This window comes from Boleophthalmus pectinirostris, unplaced genomic scaffold (assembly GCF_026225935.1).
Source record: "Boleophthalmus pectinirostris isolate CB_2022bp ecotype Guang Dong unplaced genomic scaffold, ASM2622593v1 HiC_scaffold_1, whole genome shotgun sequence".
NCBI lineage: Eukaryota > Metazoa > Chordata > Actinopteri > Gobiiformes > Gobiidae > Boleophthalmus > Boleophthalmus pectinirostris.
This window is the reverse complement of record NW_026570970.1, coordinates 25987104-26006405: the sequence shown is the minus strand read 5'-3', so window position 1 is coordinate 26006405 and position 19302 is coordinate 25987104. Positions and strand designations below refer to the sequence as shown.

Here is a 19302-nt window from a genome sequence, read left to right as displayed (position 1 = left end):
CTGAAAGCTGATCAATAATGAGCATAGCCTTGTGTGTCATCTCTGCAATCAATTTACGGATCCTAAAGGTAAATATGACTCAGAAGCCCATATGAGAGAAAAAAAACACAGTGTTTTTGTTACTGTAAAAAAAAAAAAAAAAAAAAAAAACTACAGGCATTTCTTAGATATTTCTTATCTTATTTCTTCATTGGCTACTGCATTTGGCCTAAAAAAAAAAAAAAAAAAAAAAAAAAAGAAGTATGCATTTATTTGAAAATTTAAATCACAAACTGTTTAAACAAGTTTTAATGTAAGATATATTTTAGAACATTAATAGAAGTGAATTAAGTACTGTACAAATCTGACATCCAAAAACATTATTTGCATCTTTAAAATTAAACAAAAGTGGGTATTTTGTTATTTTGAAAGGGCTTTGTTTGGTTTATTGGGTTAAAGGCCAAAGTAATTGAAGCGAACAGGAAATAGCATCTATTGGTCTGGCTATTCATTATTGTTGAGTCAAAGTGCTGTGTGTTTTTATGAGATTGTCCATTTCAGATATACAAACTCATGTGCCTATTGTTAACATAATCTAACATAAAAACCTACATTTGTGATTGATGGTTGATCTATTTTCTATCTGAGTGCCTCTCTATATAAACCTACAGTACAGTTAAATGCAGCTAGCAGTGGTTGGTTCTAGTGTTAGTTAATGGTTATGTTGTTTTGGTTGGAAAGTGAGCAGCAGGAAGGCTGTTTCCTGAGTAAGGGGCTCTTGTGGTCAACAGCCTGAGGAAAGCTTTGATGACGCCTCACTGTATTCAGCCCACTGTCATTTGCTGCTGTGCGTGGCCACCCTCGAAAAGGTCATGGCTGCCCTGGACTCACTCAGGCAAAGATGTGAAAGTCATCTCTTGAGGAGAGTTACTTGTCATGAGGATGTGCAAAACAACCCACACACAGAGACTATGCCATTTGTCCTTTTTTTTTATCATTATGTAAATCCTACTTTTATTTCTTGTTATAAAATGGAAGTCATGCATTTCCAAATTTCCCAAGGAATGTTTTATATGACAAACAATTCTTCAGCACTTACAGGCTTGCTACTATACATGTTTCTAGTAATCTAAAATGACCACATAAAGTATATTATATTTTCAAACTCAACACATTACACAAATTCTACGAGACAATATCATGAATATCGAGCTTGTTAAAAACTCGTTTAACTACGTTTTCTTAGCAGTTTCTCCCGTGGGCATACTAGGGCGGAACTATTGTCACGGAAGTGTTTCTTACCGGACCAGCGTCGTGGCGGACTCTCTTCCTCTCTCGTCCATGCTCCTGTGAACAGCTGATGACAACTTGCTACCCAGTCGTCCAGATTTTCTTTGTTTTCTCCAACAACACAGCTCGACATGATTAAAGAGGAAGTTCAGGGGTAAGGGCCTTGCAAGTTGCACCATTTGTTTTTAGTTATGACGCAGTGGTTAAAGTTTGGACAATATTCCAGCTAGACGCTAACTAGCATTACTGGAGCATGCTTCAGATTGCATCAGCTGTCACTTCAATCAGAAATGCTCAAATGTTGGTTTAGCGCGATAGTAGATTCAAATCAATGTGAGCAATGTGAGTGCAATCACGATGTCAGGAATAAATGCAATGATGAGGCTGCTAGACTAGTTGGACACTTGCAAATTAAGTTATGATTGGGCTTCAACTTTTTCAGTGTTGCCGTCAAATTTGGCCACACAAATGATTTATTGATTAGATGGTAACGCAGATACATATCAAGAATCTTAACAGGTGAACTTAACTATTTGGATACAATGCTCTTATCAATACAGTCACTACATTATAACAATAAACGTCATTAATTCTGAATTTTGGATCTAATCACAATATATAATGCTGCAATACTGAATATGTTTTATTTTCATTGTGTGTGTGTGTTTTTTTGTTTTTTTTTAACACTTCCTTGTTATCCACAAGGGTAATTGCGACTTGACAGGTCTTGTTGACTTGGCTAGAGGCCTGTCAAAATAACAGTGCAGGATTGGCATCACGTCATTTCTTTAGATTTGTAGTGATCAAAACAATTAAATCCTTCTTAATTTATTACTATGTAATACAATATAATCCTACCAGTGCAGTGCTGGCTGTATCCATGTTTTAATTACTATTTGTCCAAGTTGCACAGTGTTCAACAGGATTTCTCTTACAGAAACAAATAATTGTTTTGGTCATATCTATTATCTTTTTATATTAATGTTTTAATAGCACTGCTGGTAAATGTGAAAGTTTACCAGACAGTACAGACAGAATTTGTAGACCCTACTAGGTAACTGACAGATTTGTTGACACAGGTAGAGCCAGTTTGCTTTTAGCTTTAGGTGAAAAGTTCAGGCTTCCTGCATTCACCTGAGCAGTGAGGTATAATAATTTGCTGTTAGCAAATTAGCGTGTATTTAAGTTGGATGAAACCACAGCCACCAGTGTCTAGGTAAACAGGTTTGACTGTAAGATTGATAACATTATGGGGATGACAAACCTCTTACTATAGACCAAATTGCTGTTGAACAAACCCGGCAGGTTGGCCAAAGATTCTTAATCTTTATATATCCCTAAAGATTACCAATAAAATACAAACTAAAGAAATGTTGCTGTCTTTTGATTGTACTATGCATAGTTTTGGGGCATTTAACAGCTGTAATATTGCAAGACTTGAGATTAATTGATTTTATATTAATATTGTGTAGTAAATGTGTTTCAATTAAGGCAACAGTAAATTAAACATTTGGTCATAAAAGCAAATGTCACTAATTGCCATTATGTTGCTAAACTACAGTAGTAACTAGTTATTATTCTGTGGTTTCATTCAAGTACATAATCTTTGCATCTTAGATTTTGTGGTTCAAATTTTAAAAAGAAAAAAATACAATACAATATCTTTTTTTTTTTATGTTGACTGAGGTAAAAAATTTAGTCTGAAATTCCACTTGGGATGTCAGGGAAAGGGCAGTGGTATACTTCAGGATTTTTGCTCCTGATTTAAACTGGCCATTTACTGCTTGCCTCTGGACCTTGACGTTTCCTGTCTGACTAAACAGCAGCCGTTTCCAATATTGCTTCCAGGCTTTCTTGGTCTAGACACCTGGGAAAGTAAGGGGCATTTATTCATTCACCTGGAGACTCCCAGCTCAGTTTTATAGCTACGTCAATTGGAGAAGTGCAAAGTTCACATTTAATATTACGGTGTGGAACAGTGAACCGGTTTATTGTAACTTATCTGTTATAGTCTCATGGGTATAAACCATGGGTACACTACTTTCACTGATAAGGCAAACTAAATCAACAGTTAACAGTTTACACTTTAGAGAACAGAGAGAAAAGCAAACATATTTTAATATTTAATTTTTAACCCTTGTTATGTAGATTTCTTTCTCTATACCCATCAACCAAAAATGGCTTGTTAGATTAATTGGTATCTGAAAAACTGCATAGTGAGATCGAATGATTTTCTGACTGACTGGATCTGTGCTGGCATCTCAATCATGTCCCTGATTTACCCCACCTATGGCCCATAGTTGCTTAGATACGTTCATTCTACCAAACTGCAATCAGCCAAAGATGAACATATAATAGATGTGAGGCTTATCATGGCAGTATTGTATGTACAGTGTGATGGCACATTTCAATAAAAGTAAAGCTCTCAAATTTGAGATAAGACTAATGTTGTCATAATGGGATAACTCTATTCTTCCCTGCTTCTTAAACAGTTTAGAAAGCACTCGTGAGACCACTGTTTTCTTAAGGTTTATCAGACCCATCTTGTTTTCATCATCTCTGCTTTTAGCTGCCTGTCTAAGCCCCTCCATTCACAAACCACATTTGTTTTGTTGTGGCCAAAACAATGGCTTTAAAGTTAGATCTAGACTTTAAAAGCTTGAGGTGGCAATGACTTCTCCCAAATTAATTTTCCCAGACGGCCAACAACTTCCTCCGGGGGGATGCAGGAGAAATAGTAGCTGGAAGTTGACTTAAATGTTTATGTTGTGCTTGCCTTCCTGCGCAGGGCGACGGAGGAGGAGCAGCAGCAGGCCCAGTCAAAGAAAGCGCTCAAGAAACAGCAGAAGGAAGCGGAGAAAGCGGCGAAGAAGGCTGAGAAACAGGCCAAGCAGGTCAGTGGGTTTTGGGTTTGTTGTCTCACATCCGGTGCCCCCTTACAGCTGCTATTGACATGCAGCCCAGACTGTTCATTGCACGTTTGTAAGGTTTAGCAGACAGCGGGAGGGCTACTGAAAGCCATTGTCTAAGTATTCCTGTCATTTTAAGCTTGTTTATGTTAGCCAAAACAAAGTGCTATTTTCTTCCAACTTAACAACATAGATAGGCCAACAATCCCCCTTCTCCAATTGGTATTTGTATTTGAACAATAGTAGTGAGATTGTTATGCCTTGGAGCATATTCTGAATGACGTGTGCCACTGCCCGTGCCCTTTTGTGTACTTTGAACAAAATGTGTCATCTACCTCAACTTGTCTTAGTATCACCCAACACTAATCCCCAGCTGTACAAATGATCTGCCATGACTCAAGCAGCCTTTATGGGAAAAAGGTAATATATCTTTTGGGAAGACTTGCCCTGTCCACCTACAGCTCTGGAAAAACGGTAGATTGCTGCCAAAAGTGTTTGTTTATTGTAGCCTACTGTCTAACTAAAACAAATAAAAATGACTTCCAATATTAATTTCCTCATCTTAAATAATACATAGTTAATCATACCCATTTGACACAAAATCAAACCTCCAAAGTCTGAGTTTTACTTGTTTTTACTGGTAGAAAATGGGTTGTAAACCTCTCAATTCAAAAGACCTACGCATATTATTGATGGTTATAAATAAATTAATGTATGTATATTTTTTAAGTGATTTATTTATGACTTGACTTGACTTGACCTGACTTCACCTGACTTGACAGGGACATTGCACAATAAAGGTATTGCAAAGACCAGATTTAGCTACAAACTAATTTTTATCTTTCCCCCCTGGGCAGAGGCAAAGTGACAGCAGGTAACAGTGTGCAGATACTTCATAAAATGGCGCATGTAACATTTAAAATACAGCAAAAACAAATATTTCCATTAAAGTTGTATTAATTTTACAGCCATGCTTTAAGGGAATACATGGAAAATATAAACATTCAAAAGTTTGATTGTGTAAATTGTAATGTTTTGGTAATACAACTCTTCCCTATTCTTTGTTTAATGATCTGTGAACTCATAAAACAGAATATGAAGAAGAATATGAATATGAAGAAGAATATGAGACCTTTGTGGAATTTAAAAGACACTGGGATGGTTGTCCGACTATCATCCCCAGGAATGGCTGACAGAAGAATAAATGAAAATGGTCCTTTTATTTTTTCCAGAGATGTATTTCAAAGGCAAATGATACAAGTGCATTCTCATCCCGTATCACTAGATTTTCTTAAAGTCTTAATAGCTAAGATGAATATTATGGAGTATTCCCTACATTATTTTGACACTCGGCAGCGATAAGACCCCCTATATTCAGTTCATCATAAAGCACATCATCAATCATATGACAGATTATCTTATCAAGGATGGGCGAGTCTCAATTGACTCAGCTCCCACCAACCGTCTCCACGCACCCGAATCCTTTTTGCATAGAAAATGGAATTGTAACTTCGCCAAGACACAGACAGTAATTTGGCTAGAAGTTGGTATGAAGATAAAATATGTCTCTCCACTTGTGCAGCTTCTGTTTCAAAGCAATATGCCGTGCTGCCATTACTTATTGTTTGAGATGTGTTGATGTATTATGCATAATGAACAAAACATAATATTTTCTGCCATGCTATGAGTTTATTCAGTTTTTGTTACGATATTAGGTGTTTTCAAGAGTTCATATAAACTTTCTATTGGTATTGGTATTCATATTCATATTGATCGATCACAGTTTTTGATTGAATTCTATTTTGTCTGTTTAAAGACAAATGAAAAATGGCTTTCAGTATGAATTTCCTTTACATAAGCGATACGTTTTTACATTTGACATAAAATTATTGTCAAATCTACTCCCCCAATGTCTGAAATACACCACATTACATACTTTGACTGAACTGTTGGCTCTAGAACACTTGATTATAAAACCCAATAATATCACGATTACACATGACTCAATCTGTTTTCATTAAGATTCAATTAAATTCCCATCCCAACATTGTATTAGTGATTTCATTTTATAACCTGTGAATATATGGACAATGAAGGGATTTTATTTTGCCATATTTCCCTATTCTGGTTTTATGCTCTCAACAAAGTTAGTTGTTTTGTCTTATAAACAATGCTTCTCTTCCTTTTATTTTTCAGGCTGCCGATCAACAAACCACAGAGGAAGATGTAAGTGTTCCCAATAGGATCAGAGCCTTATCCTCCTAAAGCCATTTCTGCTGCCTTACTGTCCGTCGGATTCCTTCACTGTCTTCACACCTCTGCAACTGTCTGTTTGAAAGTGCCTGCATGCGCTTTTGTTTCACAATTTGCACAAGTACAGTTAGATAACCCTCCATCTATCTGTTATTATCTCAAAATGTAGACATAATGACGCTTTGAATAATGATAATAATAGTTTTTGTAATTGATGTGCTACTAAGAGTTTGTTTTCTTTTAGGACTTTGCCAAGGATCGTTATGGTGTGTCTGCGATGCTTCAGTCTCAACAAAAACTGAGTGAGTATTGCAACTATTTTCTTTTATCAGCAGCCAATATGCACAAAATACCACGCAGAGTTTATGGAGGACATTGCGTCTCCATTACTGACCTATTGTGATGGGGTTAACAGACGTCACAGCTGTAGACTATTTGGCCCAACTCTGTCTGATGCAAATTGGAGCCTTTACATAAGAACAATACAAAGTGGTAATGTTTTTCCAGAAAGAGGTCAGATGCTGCGCCCGCACCTCACCCACAGGTGATTCAGAATGAGCTGTTCAAAACTGTTTTGATTTAGCATTTTTTTAAGGATTTTTCTATAAATTGAATGCAGTTGGAGCGCACTTGTTTTTATGGTTATGTAATATCAAACAGAAATGCAATGCAGAGCAAGTATGGGCTTAGGTCAATGATAATTTGTCAAGTGTTGAAATGGCACAGAACATTTAAGTAAATAGAAAACATTTAGAAACAAACTATATATCTGAAGAGATTTCAAATGCTATTATTTGTGTTTTAATCTGTAGAAAGCTGGTGAATTTCAGGCCTCAAATACCATTGCGTTGCTCTCAGGCTTGGTTTCATACTGCTATTCGTAAACAGTATCTGAAATTTGTACTAATGTAAGTATTAGCATTATCCTAGCCATCCCTGTGGTTTAAGTCAAATTAGAAATGAAAATTACAGTAAATTTATTCAACAAAGACATCGTGGTTTCCAGAGCATATTAATTTGTAGAAACTAAAAACCAATTGCAAAACAACATATTGAGAATAAGGAATCATCAATTGTCCTGCATTCAGATCTTATGGTATATCTATGAATTACATGAAGTCACTTGAGCTACCACAAGAAATTTACATGAAGAATCAAACACTAACACGTTGAATAAACACGATTACAAATGACGCCACGCTTCTGATCTGCTCCGATTACCTCTGAACAGTTGCCAAAAATGTACAGCGATAACACACACCTCCTCCATCATCACACCTGTGTACGTGCTAATACTGTGAGTCCCTTTTTATTTCATGGTGTTTCTGACTGATAACTATGTGAGTAATAGTTCATGATAACGGGCAGACAGAAGACGTCCCTATGTCTGGCGTCTTTTTCAGCTTCATTGGCTACAAACAAAGTGCCCTCTACTTTTTTACCTGCATGGATTTTTCAGTTATGGGGAAGAAGAAGCTAGCAGAGTGTCGGCTAGTGGCTTTCATGTGGGCTGATAGACAGTAAGGATAGCTCTGTTACCACACTGTAGCCATCGTGTCTGCCTCCCTCTCCTAGTTCGTAACAAAGGGGGCTAAAGCATGCCTTTGACTGACACAGGCGAAACTAGAGTCAATTTGTCATGAAATCCAAAGAGAATAGGAGTTGGACAGGTTTTCAGCAGCCCTCCTAGTGTGTCTTATTTATTGTGGGGCCCCTGTAATTTGAGTATTTTATTGTGCATTTGTCTACATGTAGAAGCTTGCGTGTTCACATTTCTTTTGCCTGTGGGCGACTGCAGTGAAATGGCCTTGTATATTATTTGCAGTGAGGCAGAAAATGGAGGATGTGTGATGTAGATGAAGAATTGTTTGGTAACTATTGTATAACTCATCACCACTGTTAAGTGTAAACTTGCAAAGAGTGGGTGGAGGGGACACATGCTCTCGCAACAGCAGCTCTACAATGCCCTCCTGCCTGACTTGAAGCACCTTGACTGTCCTCACACAGTCTTTAGAAGGGGCTCTTATTTTGTTAATGACAAAAAAAATGCATGTTTCTAGAACTTTTATATTTTATGGGGAAGCATCTTTTTGTTTTGTGATATGTTTCACAACTTCAGCAGATACAAATACATTTCTGTATCTTTGTTTCACATGTGCTTGTTCATCTTGGTTAAGAAAAATATGCATGATGTGGGCCTATTGATTTCTTGATCCATGTATGCTATTCTTTTATAAGTTTCATGTGTCATTTTTATGGTTTATTTGTTCAAACTGAACTTATGCAAAGTTATTTCTCTCTGTACCTGAAAAAGACAGAGCACTGGTGAAAGTGCAAGACCTGACTGTGGAGAAGGCTGATCAGCTCCTGTGGGTCCGAGCTCGAGTCCACACCAGCAGAGCTAAAGGTGAGATCACCACCTCATGGCTAAATCTTTATCATTGCTACATCTTTGTGTAAGAATAAAACCACTAACTGTATTCGACCTCTGACCTCCTCGGTGGACCTCCATGAATACAGGTTACACCCTTGGGCCAGTTCTTCACAGTACTCTCCAAACTGTTATCCTAACTGCTGTTTTTGACCTCTGCCTTGAGAATTCCTATGACCTTGTCTGCTCCAAACAGACTAGCAGTTAAGATTGTGATCTCTTGTGATTTAACACAAACAAACATGAAGGTACAACCGTATGTTATATTAACAGGGAAATCTGTGATCAAAGCACAATGTCACAATATGCACTGCAATATACCAATGATCAACAGAGCTATAGTCTGAGGTTTATCTCAAATGTATAGTACCTTGATCAAACGTTAAACAGTCTATAGTACAGACTCCTTACGTTCAACTACAAAATGCCATTCCAAGAGACTGACATTGCTATTGAACAAATGATCATCCTTTTAGCTACTGCAGATAGTATTTTTGTTCTCTATCTCAAAAACCTTACTTATCAATTATGAATTCCCAACCATAACTGAAAAGAGTTGTAAACATTATTACCCAAATTAATTAATTAAAACACCTTTGTAGTTATAGGCCATTTCACTATGTTTTTGTATATCATCAAAACGCTTATTTTGGCATGATTTTGTCTCTAGTACATCCCACTCATAGCTTCACTGTGCAAGCAATAGACACTTGCATGGCAGATTTCCACCTCCCTCTCAGTTAAACAGTGTGAAGACCTAGGGGTGCCTCTGATATTATTGTAAGAAAAGCATGTCACTGCCAACTGTGAGATCAGATAACCTCTATTTACTGAGTTCCAGCTACTGGCAGTGATGTGCCTGCTCCACTTCCACACAATAGACTGGCTCTTCTCATTATTACTTCTCAGAGTGTAACCCGGACCCTTTTTGCTCAGGCTGTTATGAATAAACAGATATCAGTGGTGAGCTTGTTTCCAGGGAATATCAATATGGATGTATTTGATGTTGATGTGTCTAGTATTGAAATGTCCCAAAGACCAAATGTATTGTTTACAGTGGAAAAACCTACTGGTGCGACTTATATATTGAATCCAAGTAAAGTTGCTTGCCATGCAAAACAAACAAATTTAACTGAACATTTGTATGCTATACCATACAAAGGCATAGGAGTATGGTTGTTAAAAATCATTGTCATTACCCTGACAACTAGAACTAGTATCAACATATGAATCTGAATAAGTGTCAATGAAAAAAAAATCATGTAAATAGGACAGTTCTTGAATATTTTAGAAGGATCTTGATCTATATCGGCGCTAGTATAAAACCTAACCTATAACAATAAAGAAATTACTGTTTTTTTAGTGTTAAAAATTACATTCTATTGTATAAGAAAAATGTTTTTTCCTAGCATGAGAATTGAGTTTGGAATTTGGTCTGCACCAATCAATTTGGTGGAGATAATTTGCTGCTGTGCCACTAGATCAAAAAAATGTAAAAATAATTGACAAATTGCTGGTATTGGTACAGTTTATTTTATTCCCCTAACTTCTTTTCTTAAAATATTTATGCAGTGCTTAACAACATAATTGGGTAAATGGTAAAATAAACCATTATATTGCAGTTGTTATTCCCTGTGGTTGTAGAAAAGTCTATGAGCATGACAACATCCTGATAGTTTGTTATGAAGTGTATCTGTTGATGGGATTTTGACAATTCTTTCGTCCCATGCACTGTCCACCCCCCTCTTTCTCACACACATCAAAGTCCCTGGGTGGTCTCACTGTCTCGAGCCCAAGTTTGTGTTGGCTAGCATGTTTACACTGTTCACAGGTGTGTGTTTGTTAGGAAGGTAGCAATCAGCTTTTTCCAAACTCATTGTTCTTCAAAGTGGAGGTCCATTATCCACTGACTGACAATGTTCAAGAGAAAAGAGGTTCACATAACAGAATTTAGAGCAGTGATGCAAAGACTGCTGAGAATTAGACACTGTGTTAATGTTAATTTACCATCAGTACAGGGTTCAGCATCTGGAGATATGAATAGTGTTGGCCATTCTCATCTAGTTCAGTCCAGTTGTAGGGAGTATTATACCTCTGATGACAGGGACTGAGCAGGGAGTCAATGCCCTAGATACAGCACAAAAATAGAATTTCTCTAACACTGATCCAGAACAGGGCCAGTCAGGAATCAGGGCTGAACAAAAACCATCCAGTATATTGAAAAAACTAAAGCCAGGCTTGATTTAAAAAAAAAAAAAAAACTGGTCGAGGTCAGGCAATGATCAGAATTTCAATTGCAGAAGTGGGTTTTAGTGTACAAAAGTCAACAAAAATCAGACTAAACCGCAAATAAGTACTTTCAAGGTCAACATTCAATTAAGTGGACTAAAGCCACAGAGTTTAAATTCAGTTCAGTTTATTTGCCGTATGCCGGATAAAACCACATTGAAAAGAGTGTCTAGATACACAACTGCACAACTTTCATACAGAGCAAATAGGCATATATAAATACTGAAAGGCAAGCTAGTATTTTAGAACTACATCAGCATGGGAAAGGGCTGCTTTTGTTATCATTACACAATCTGCTACCAACTATCTCCTCACCACATTTCGAGAACCCCTACTTTAGACCAAACCATCAAAGATCATCTCCCAGTGTCCAGCCTTGTAAAGCCCAAGTCTCAACTGCCTGCTGCTTACATGAGTGGGTTTTGTGTTTACAGGGAAGCAATGCTTCTTGGTCCTGCGTCAACAACAGTTCAACGTGCAGGCTTTGGTCGCAGTGGGAGACCGTGCCAGCAAGCAGATGGTCAAGTTTGCTGCAAAGTGAGTAAAGAGTTTTTCACTTCCTGTCAAAGAGGGCAAAACAATGGTGGGAAAATCCTGGGCTTTAAAATCATCAGTAGCTCCTATTTTCACACATGAGTAGCCAGGCGGAGGACGGAGGCATCAATCATTTTACACATTACAACAAAAGCGGGCTGGTTGAGGGCGGGGTAGCACACTCGGGCACGTTAATGCAGAAGTTCCTGTAGAGATGGAAGATATGGCCGCTCCAATAAGATGAGGAAGAAATGCTCAAGAGCCAAACATCATCAGTCATCTTAGCAGCCAAATCTTAGTCCATTACTGGAAGTGTGTGAATGAACACAAATGAAGGGGGATGCTTTAGGTGGATAGCAAGCTGTGATTTGAATAATGTCTTGGATCATGGGGCTGTCAAAGTTTTCTGAATCGGGAGAAGCCTGATTGTCTCAAGTTTAATCAATGTATTGCCTCCTTGAACAATATAAAGGGCCTATATTATGTTATTTTCTGATTCATGTTATACTGTTGTTTCCTCATCAAAAGACATCCCCGGAGTTGTGTTTTGTTTCATTTTTAACACACAAACTAAACTAAAGGTAAAAGGTAGCTGTTAATTTGAAAACTAGCATTACATAACATCACAAGGTGGAACAGAGCATTTTCAGTTTTACATATAAAAGGTTACTTCAACATGTGTGAATAAAACAAAAACACAACTCCGTATGGTTTTGAGGAGGTAACAATATTCTAACGTGGCATAAAGTATTGTGTAATACAGGACCCTTTTTAAAATTCTTTAGAGAGAGATTAGATTAGATTAGAAAACTTTATTTATCCCCAAGGGGTAATTCTGTTTGCAGTCACAGACTACATAAAAAGCACACACATACATTCCACACAGGTCAGTTGCTCGTACAATTATGGGCATCAGAGCTGAGCATTAGTGCAAATGAGGCATAAAGTGCAAATGTAACATAAGGTGCAAACGCCAGATACAAAACAGAACAACAACTTCAGAACAGTAAACAAAGGATAAAAAAGGTACTTGGCTGAGCCTATTTCACCTCTCTAGCACACTATTAGAACTTGTATAGTAATTATTAATCTAGTTTGAAATCATATTATGGTAAAATTATACTTAATCACAACTTAACAATAATAAATGTCAGAGGAGCTAGCCATATGAGTGTTAATGGTACTAAAAATACTGAACAGTAGTGAGAATGTTGCATGTGTATTTCACATGCGCTTATGCCAATTATAAATAAATTATCCATACATAGTCACATGTATTATATGGATAAAATCTGAGTTTGTAATTGCAGGTGCACAATTATAATACACAATTATGTATTATATTTGGAAAGATTTTTTTAAGCAACTTTAATTATTGTGAAGCTCTCATGCTGCTGCAGATGCTTCCAAGTGAAGTGCTGGCAAACGCCCACAACTGCAAGACGAGAAAGTGTAGAAATGAAGACCCAAGTTTGGGAACAAGCTGCTGTGTAGATGAAGTGCCTCCAGAGGGCTATAGCATGTCATTCTCTCCAAGAATTTAAATCGCAGCTGACAAAAGCCATCATAACTCACTGTAAAAACTGAGCGCGTCAGTCAGTATTTGAAATGTGTCAGACTCCATCACAGTTTTACTCTACGACATCATCCACTGCACACAAGTGACTGAGGGCTCATGGGGACACAGCTCAAAACTCGCTTAGCTTTAATTAACTGTGCCTGATTTTTTTGGTATAAGTTTTTTCACCCCATGGCATAATATGTCAGAATTTTCACCATCTAATAGGAGTTTTAAGAATAACTTTAATTCAGTTTATTCCTCACCTATTTGTAATATTCATTTTTGTGTGTGCCCATTGGTTTAATAGTGGTTCATAAATAATACTAAACAACATTTCATTGTAAATAAAAATTCTTCCTTATACAACCACATAAATTGAACCAAAAAAGTTCCCATCAGTATACACTTTGTGCTTATCACTGCATAAGTGAGAGTGATATATAATTGTATGTGAAGTCAGCATAGACCCTTTGGTGCTGGGTTGACCGTTGATTTTCTACAGCAGAGAACAATTTGGATAGCCATTTAAGGAAAGCCGTACAATATATGAACATTCATTCTTAGAGTGCTGTGATGTATTATTCTAACAATCTGTGTTAAATACGTCCTTCAATCTTGTAGAAGAAAAAAGACATTTCTTATAATCTATATCTCTACATAAGAAGCACAAGGTCCTAATGGATCTAAATAATGAATTGTTTATTTACAAAGCTGTCATAATAACATGTAAAGAACTCTGAGCTGCTAAATGATTAATGGTGAATAGATTCTGCATAAATTACCATTTTAAACATATTATAATTATTCACTTGTAGAGTTTCACTGCATGTATGTGTTTTGTTTGTTATAAGCAACATGAAAACATACAAAGTTATATTTATTTTTTTCCTAATGAGCCCAAGGTCGGCGTAGCTTTGACCTGTATGTTGACCCAGCAGCATGAGCACAATGACCCCTCTCTGTTCCAAGTGTCAGATCCCCCTGGCCGCATTACGTTCCTCTGACCTCCTCAACGCTCATTCAAATTCAGTGCCCATTTCCCTCACCACTTTGTAGCTTTAAAATAATGCAGCAAAAGGCAGGCCACCAGAATGTAAAACGTGTGTATGTATACCACTCCTACTATAGAGACCTATGCTTGGACACCACACGCATTTCAATATATCTGCTCTTATGAGAGTTCACTTATTATAGGCTTGCTTGCCAGTTCCTCAATTTAGTTTTGCAATTGGGTTTTCGTTAGTCTTTTGTAACAGTTCAAAGATTCAAAATGAATATGCAGCACTGCGCAGAAATTGAAAGCAGACATTGAAGAACTAAATGTCTTTTTACAAGCTAAATTTCCGCTTCAAATTACTAAAAAGTTAAGTGCTCAAACTTAGACTAATTTTGATCATATACTTGTATAATTATTATATGCTCATTGTTTATTATTATTTTATAATTATATTTCACAGGCTTAATGCTCTTTTCCAAATCATTATATAATTATTAGGTTTTCCTTTAGTGTTCAAAGAAGTATGTGAATCCATTCCCAAAATGTGTAATTTTGTGTTAATTACCGATCAAAACAAAAATGAAATAAAAAAAAAAATTGTAAATAGTTTGAGAAGATATTCAAATTGACACACTGATTACTTGGTAGTAATAGTAGGAGTGGTAGCAGCCACACAATGTTCTTGCATAAAAAAAACCTTAACTGCAAAGTCACCCTGCCTCAGAATAGTTCTCACTAACCATTTTCTCCTGCTCTGTTTGTATGGAGCAGTTGACTTTAGCCTCATGAAGTGTCTCTACTGCAGCTCTCTCCCACTTGCACATAGTGTGGCATTGGTGATTGACAAGTCATGTAAGACCAGGATTACAAGCAAAGCCCCTCATAATCATGCCCAGGGCAGAGATGATATGGCCGCTTCATTCTCTGTTCACACAGAAAAAGTCCAAGTCACTCACACTCTTTAATTAAGAGCTCTTCAGATCAACCCCTCTAGAACTTGAGACCTCAAAGTGCTGAGGGATTGATGAACACAACTGTGAATGGTGTATTCATAAGGGACAGGTGACAGGGTTAGGTTTCAGTTATTAAATCATATGAAATTGTAGCTTTACAATTAGAATAGACATTACATTAGAATATGTAAATGCTGATTAGGGTTGGGTAATATGGAAATCATTTGGGTTAGGGTTTAGGGTTAGGGTTTAGTGTTTAGGGTTGGGGTTAGGGTTAGCTAACCCTAACCCAAATATCAAAATAGATCAATCACTATTTTCAATTCAATTCTATTTTTTCTTTTTAAAACATATGAAATTGCTTTCTATATAAATTTTCTAAATGAAATGATAGACTTTCTCATTTTCTTTTTTTACCAAAAAAAATGCCAAATTTCTTCCTCCAAAGTCTGAACTCTGATGTAGACTCAATAAAATAGGCACAAACACTTCTTTGATAATTAGAAATGACTGAATCTCAAACTCTAGTGAAATTCATTTCAGTCCACAAGGGTAATGCTGATATTAAATAACTTCACATATTTTTCACATTTCATGGAGTTTGGGTTAGTGCTACATGGCCTGCTCATATCCCTCTGTTCTATGTAATTTAATTTACTCTGAAGTATTGAAGCTAGTTTGACAACGTCTGGTCAAGATGTACCAGACAGGGGTTAATGTAGCCCTTTAATTCACTGTAGTAATTGATATGGTGCAGATTTGTTTCTCTATGCTGTGGAAGAATTTCTTTAGACCACTAACTTCAAATGTACCTTGCTTGTATATTATTTCTACTCCTTTTCACCAAATATATTTATTTCCTTCCATACTCTACTGTTCCTCCTGTGTTAATCAGTTCATCAGTATCCTTGCCTCTGAGTGGTGGATGTCTTGTTACCAGCCCCAGAGTGTACAGCATTAGCAGTGGCTCCATTTATCCAGCTGATCTCATGCTATGAAGGGCTGACCAGGGCGGCAGCTGCTGGGGACTAGAGGGACAGCACTAGACCAGTGTAGAGTCCCTCATTATGGTTTTTAATGAGGCCAACTGAAGGATTACAGCGTGTTCCCATCTGCCTGTGTCATGCTAACAGTGGGTCAAGTCCTCCAGTATGACATGATGCTGTGAGGGACGACACAAGGGAGATGGGTGGGTTGAATAGACTAGAAAAGTAAATGGTATCATCCAGCACTCAAAGAAAACTAAAGCGTATTAACCCAAAGTAACTGTTTGCAATGTCTGATTTCATGCTTTTCATTTTTATAAAAATTACTGGAGGGAAGTTAAGAACTTTCCATTCTTTTTTCAGCAGGGGTTTTTCTGGTAACTTTTCATGGGGATTTTATTTCTTTGCTTTGCATTATTAAATTTCACCTCTCCACTGATCTGACTGTAACTTGTCCTGGTTGTGTTAACTGCATTTTTTTATGGAGAAAGGAGATATGCTCTACCAAAAAATGTACATAGTGCACCAAAATTGTATATAGCTACTACCCATATTACTACCCACAGATTGAGCTGTGATGTCCACCGGAGAGCTTATCTGGGGCTAGGAGTTACTATGTGTCTAGCTCAGGTTGTTCCTAACAGTAGCTGTGAATGTGTAAAACTGTTTGTATTACGCAACAAGCAGGCAACCATACCACCCAACGCATGCTTATGTACCACTGCGTAACATTGTGGGCTTCCAACATCCTTACACTTGAACTGTATTATGAAAGCAGAGTTTGCTTAAAGCCCAGGTGTGTATTTTAAGTCAAAAATAAATTAGCAGGTGTCCTTACTGTGAGCAGGCTTGCAACTCCATAAAACGGACTCTTATTTGGCTTAGACTGGGTGGAAATCTGCTTGTCTCTATGGAAATTATGTTCTCTAGTGACAATATTCCACTGTAGAGCCTAAAATCCTGTCTATGTCCATGGAGAATGTTGCTTGGTTTTAACCTTCGATTTTCCATGGAATCCTGCAAGCAACACAGTAACTTTCTAAAGTTAAGGTTGTTAGCAGTAGTTCTTCTTTTAAAAAGACAAAGCTAACAAAATTAAAATTATGATAGTTGTTTTTTTGTTGTTTTTAATCATGCAAAAAGCTGTGAATAAAGAATTACATTTTTAATTGCTCAAGAAACTTGCTCTTGCTAATTTCAAACTTCACAGAAACAGATGTTTTTCAGTTGGACATATAACCACAAGTTTATTCCAAATTTGCCATAGCCCCCTGCTCCAGTTTGCAGCAGCTACATTCAAAGACCTTTTTGATCATTGGAAACATAAAACACAACTGTCAGCCCACCCAGTAGCGCACATCACTCCCACATATATCATAGGATGTCTTCTCATCTCATGGGAAAAAAACACATTGTCCATAGGCATCACTTTATAAATCATTGTTGTTGATCACGAACCCTCCCACGTTGCTGAGTTTGTTTGTAAAGTCCCAGGCATCGTTTACCCTTTGCCTTTGTGCTTGTCTCCTGCAGCATCACGAAGGAAAGCATTGTGGACGTGGAGGCGGTGGTGCGCAGAGTGGAGCAGAAGATTGAGAGTTGTTCCCAGCAGGATGTAGAGCTGCACATCGAGAGGGTGGGGAAGCTCTTTTTTACTGGAGTCATTGAACGTAACACAAACGCGCACGCACAGAGAGAAGCATGTAAACCTGCAGTGTCCTTTGTGCATAACAGATGAGACATACATTTGAAAGAAGATGTATGAAGCATCTTGTATCTTATTTCTTCATGAAATAGAAAAGAGTGACAGATCCCAGGACTACACTGTTGCATTTAACTGTCACTCAATGCAATTCAAAGTGGAAAGATATTTGTTATTGCCTATATAGTGAAACATTTTTGGGGTACTAGTGTTTTTTACTGAATAAGATAGCCAGAAAAAAAGGGAAAAAAATATTGAAAGTAAGACATACTCAACAAAAAGTCAACATTTTTGCATTACTGTGTGCTCTCAATTATGTATAAAAATTCACAGTTATTAGTACCTCTATATATTATTCAGGTTTCAGCGAGTTTACAGTTAAATCTATAAAAGCCATAATGTGTCAAGCAGTGTTTTTTATAGGCAATGCAAGACAAGGCAAGTTTATTTGTATAGCACAATTCATACACAAAGTAATTCAAAGTCCTTTACACAATAAGAAATACATAAAACTCACAATACAAACAAATCAAAACATAAATAATCACCATAAAATTAAAAAAGAGTGATGGAGAGAGGCATTAAATGAGAGAGTGCAGAATAAAAACCTTTCAGTCATATGCACCGCTAAATAGAACCGTTTTGAGCCTGGATTTAAACAGAGTCAAAGTGTAATGTACTGCAAAATATTACAGGCAAAGTGCATTAAAGCAAAGACACATTTTTAATTAAACTCTTAAGAATATCTGGTTGGTCTCTTTGTTAGTGCATAAATCAAAGTTATTATCTGTTATTATAGATAAAGACACATAACTACATGCCAACAAATGCACTATATATCTCTTCAACAAGCCCAGATAAAGTTTTAACAGATATCCCATTAGGTTTGGCTTCAATCTGTGCATATGTATTCAGGGTACTTTCCACTGTTGCTGATATTAGGACTGTAGGGGAGTTTGACACAATGTGAATCTTAATGCTCTTTGTTACTCTGCTCCAGATTTTCGTCATTAGCCAGGCCGAGCCACGTCTGCCCCTGCAGCTGGATGATGCGGTGAGGCCCGATGGAGAAGGCGAGGAGGTAAGCCCGCTGCCAGTGAGGGGGTCATGGGAAGTGCATTTCAGCTCCGAGCACAGAGCAACAGCCAAGGCAGTGTCAGCTTCCACTACGCCTTCAACTGTTTGGCGTTAACATGACAACTTATAGGAGTGGCATCAGCTCCTGCTCTTTTTGTAAAATAGGTGCACTATAAGATTTCTGCTAGGCTGGTCCAAGTGTGTGTATTCCTGCACAAAAACAGAAACATCTTGTGTCTTAAAGGCGCACTATGTAACTTTTCTAGTTGAATGGTCCAGTGGGAGTTTGTCTGCCTGGAGATTTTACTGTTTTTCCTGGAATATTTTGCAGTATAGCATTA

At 37.2% G+C, this 19302-nt stretch overlaps 2 protein-coding genes across 2 annotated transcripts in view; one reads left to right on the top strand and one right to left on the bottom strand.

Annotated features, from left to right (window-relative positions):
• The window catches only part of thsd7ba (thrombospondin, type I, domain containing 7Ba), a 327257-nt gene extending 325950 nt beyond the window's left edge, over window positions 1-1307 (bottom strand). The window contains exon 1 of the mRNA XM_020920389.2: window positions 1282-1307. The gene's annotated coding sequence lies outside the window, so the exon portion shown is untranslated. The remainder of the gene's footprint in view (window positions 1-1281) is intronic.
• dars1 (aspartyl-tRNA synthetase 1) overlaps window positions 1269-19302 on the top strand; it is a 36306-nt gene continuing 18272 nt past the window's right edge. The window contains exons 1-8 of the mRNA XM_020920308.2: window positions 1269-1423; window positions 4058-4163; window positions 6375-6404; window positions 6676-6733; window positions 8746-8838; window positions 11586-11688; window positions 17716-17818; window positions 18885-18965. Coding sequence (XP_020775967.1) covers window positions 1401-1423; window positions 4058-4163; window positions 6375-6404; window positions 6676-6733; window positions 8746-8838; window positions 11586-11688; window positions 17716-17818; window positions 18885-18965 — 597 coding nt within the window. The 5' untranslated portion in view covers window positions 1269-1400. The remainder of the gene's footprint in view (window positions 1424-4057; window positions 4164-6374; window positions 6405-6675; window positions 6734-8745; window positions 8839-11585; window positions 11689-17715; window positions 17819-18884; window positions 18966-19302) is intronic.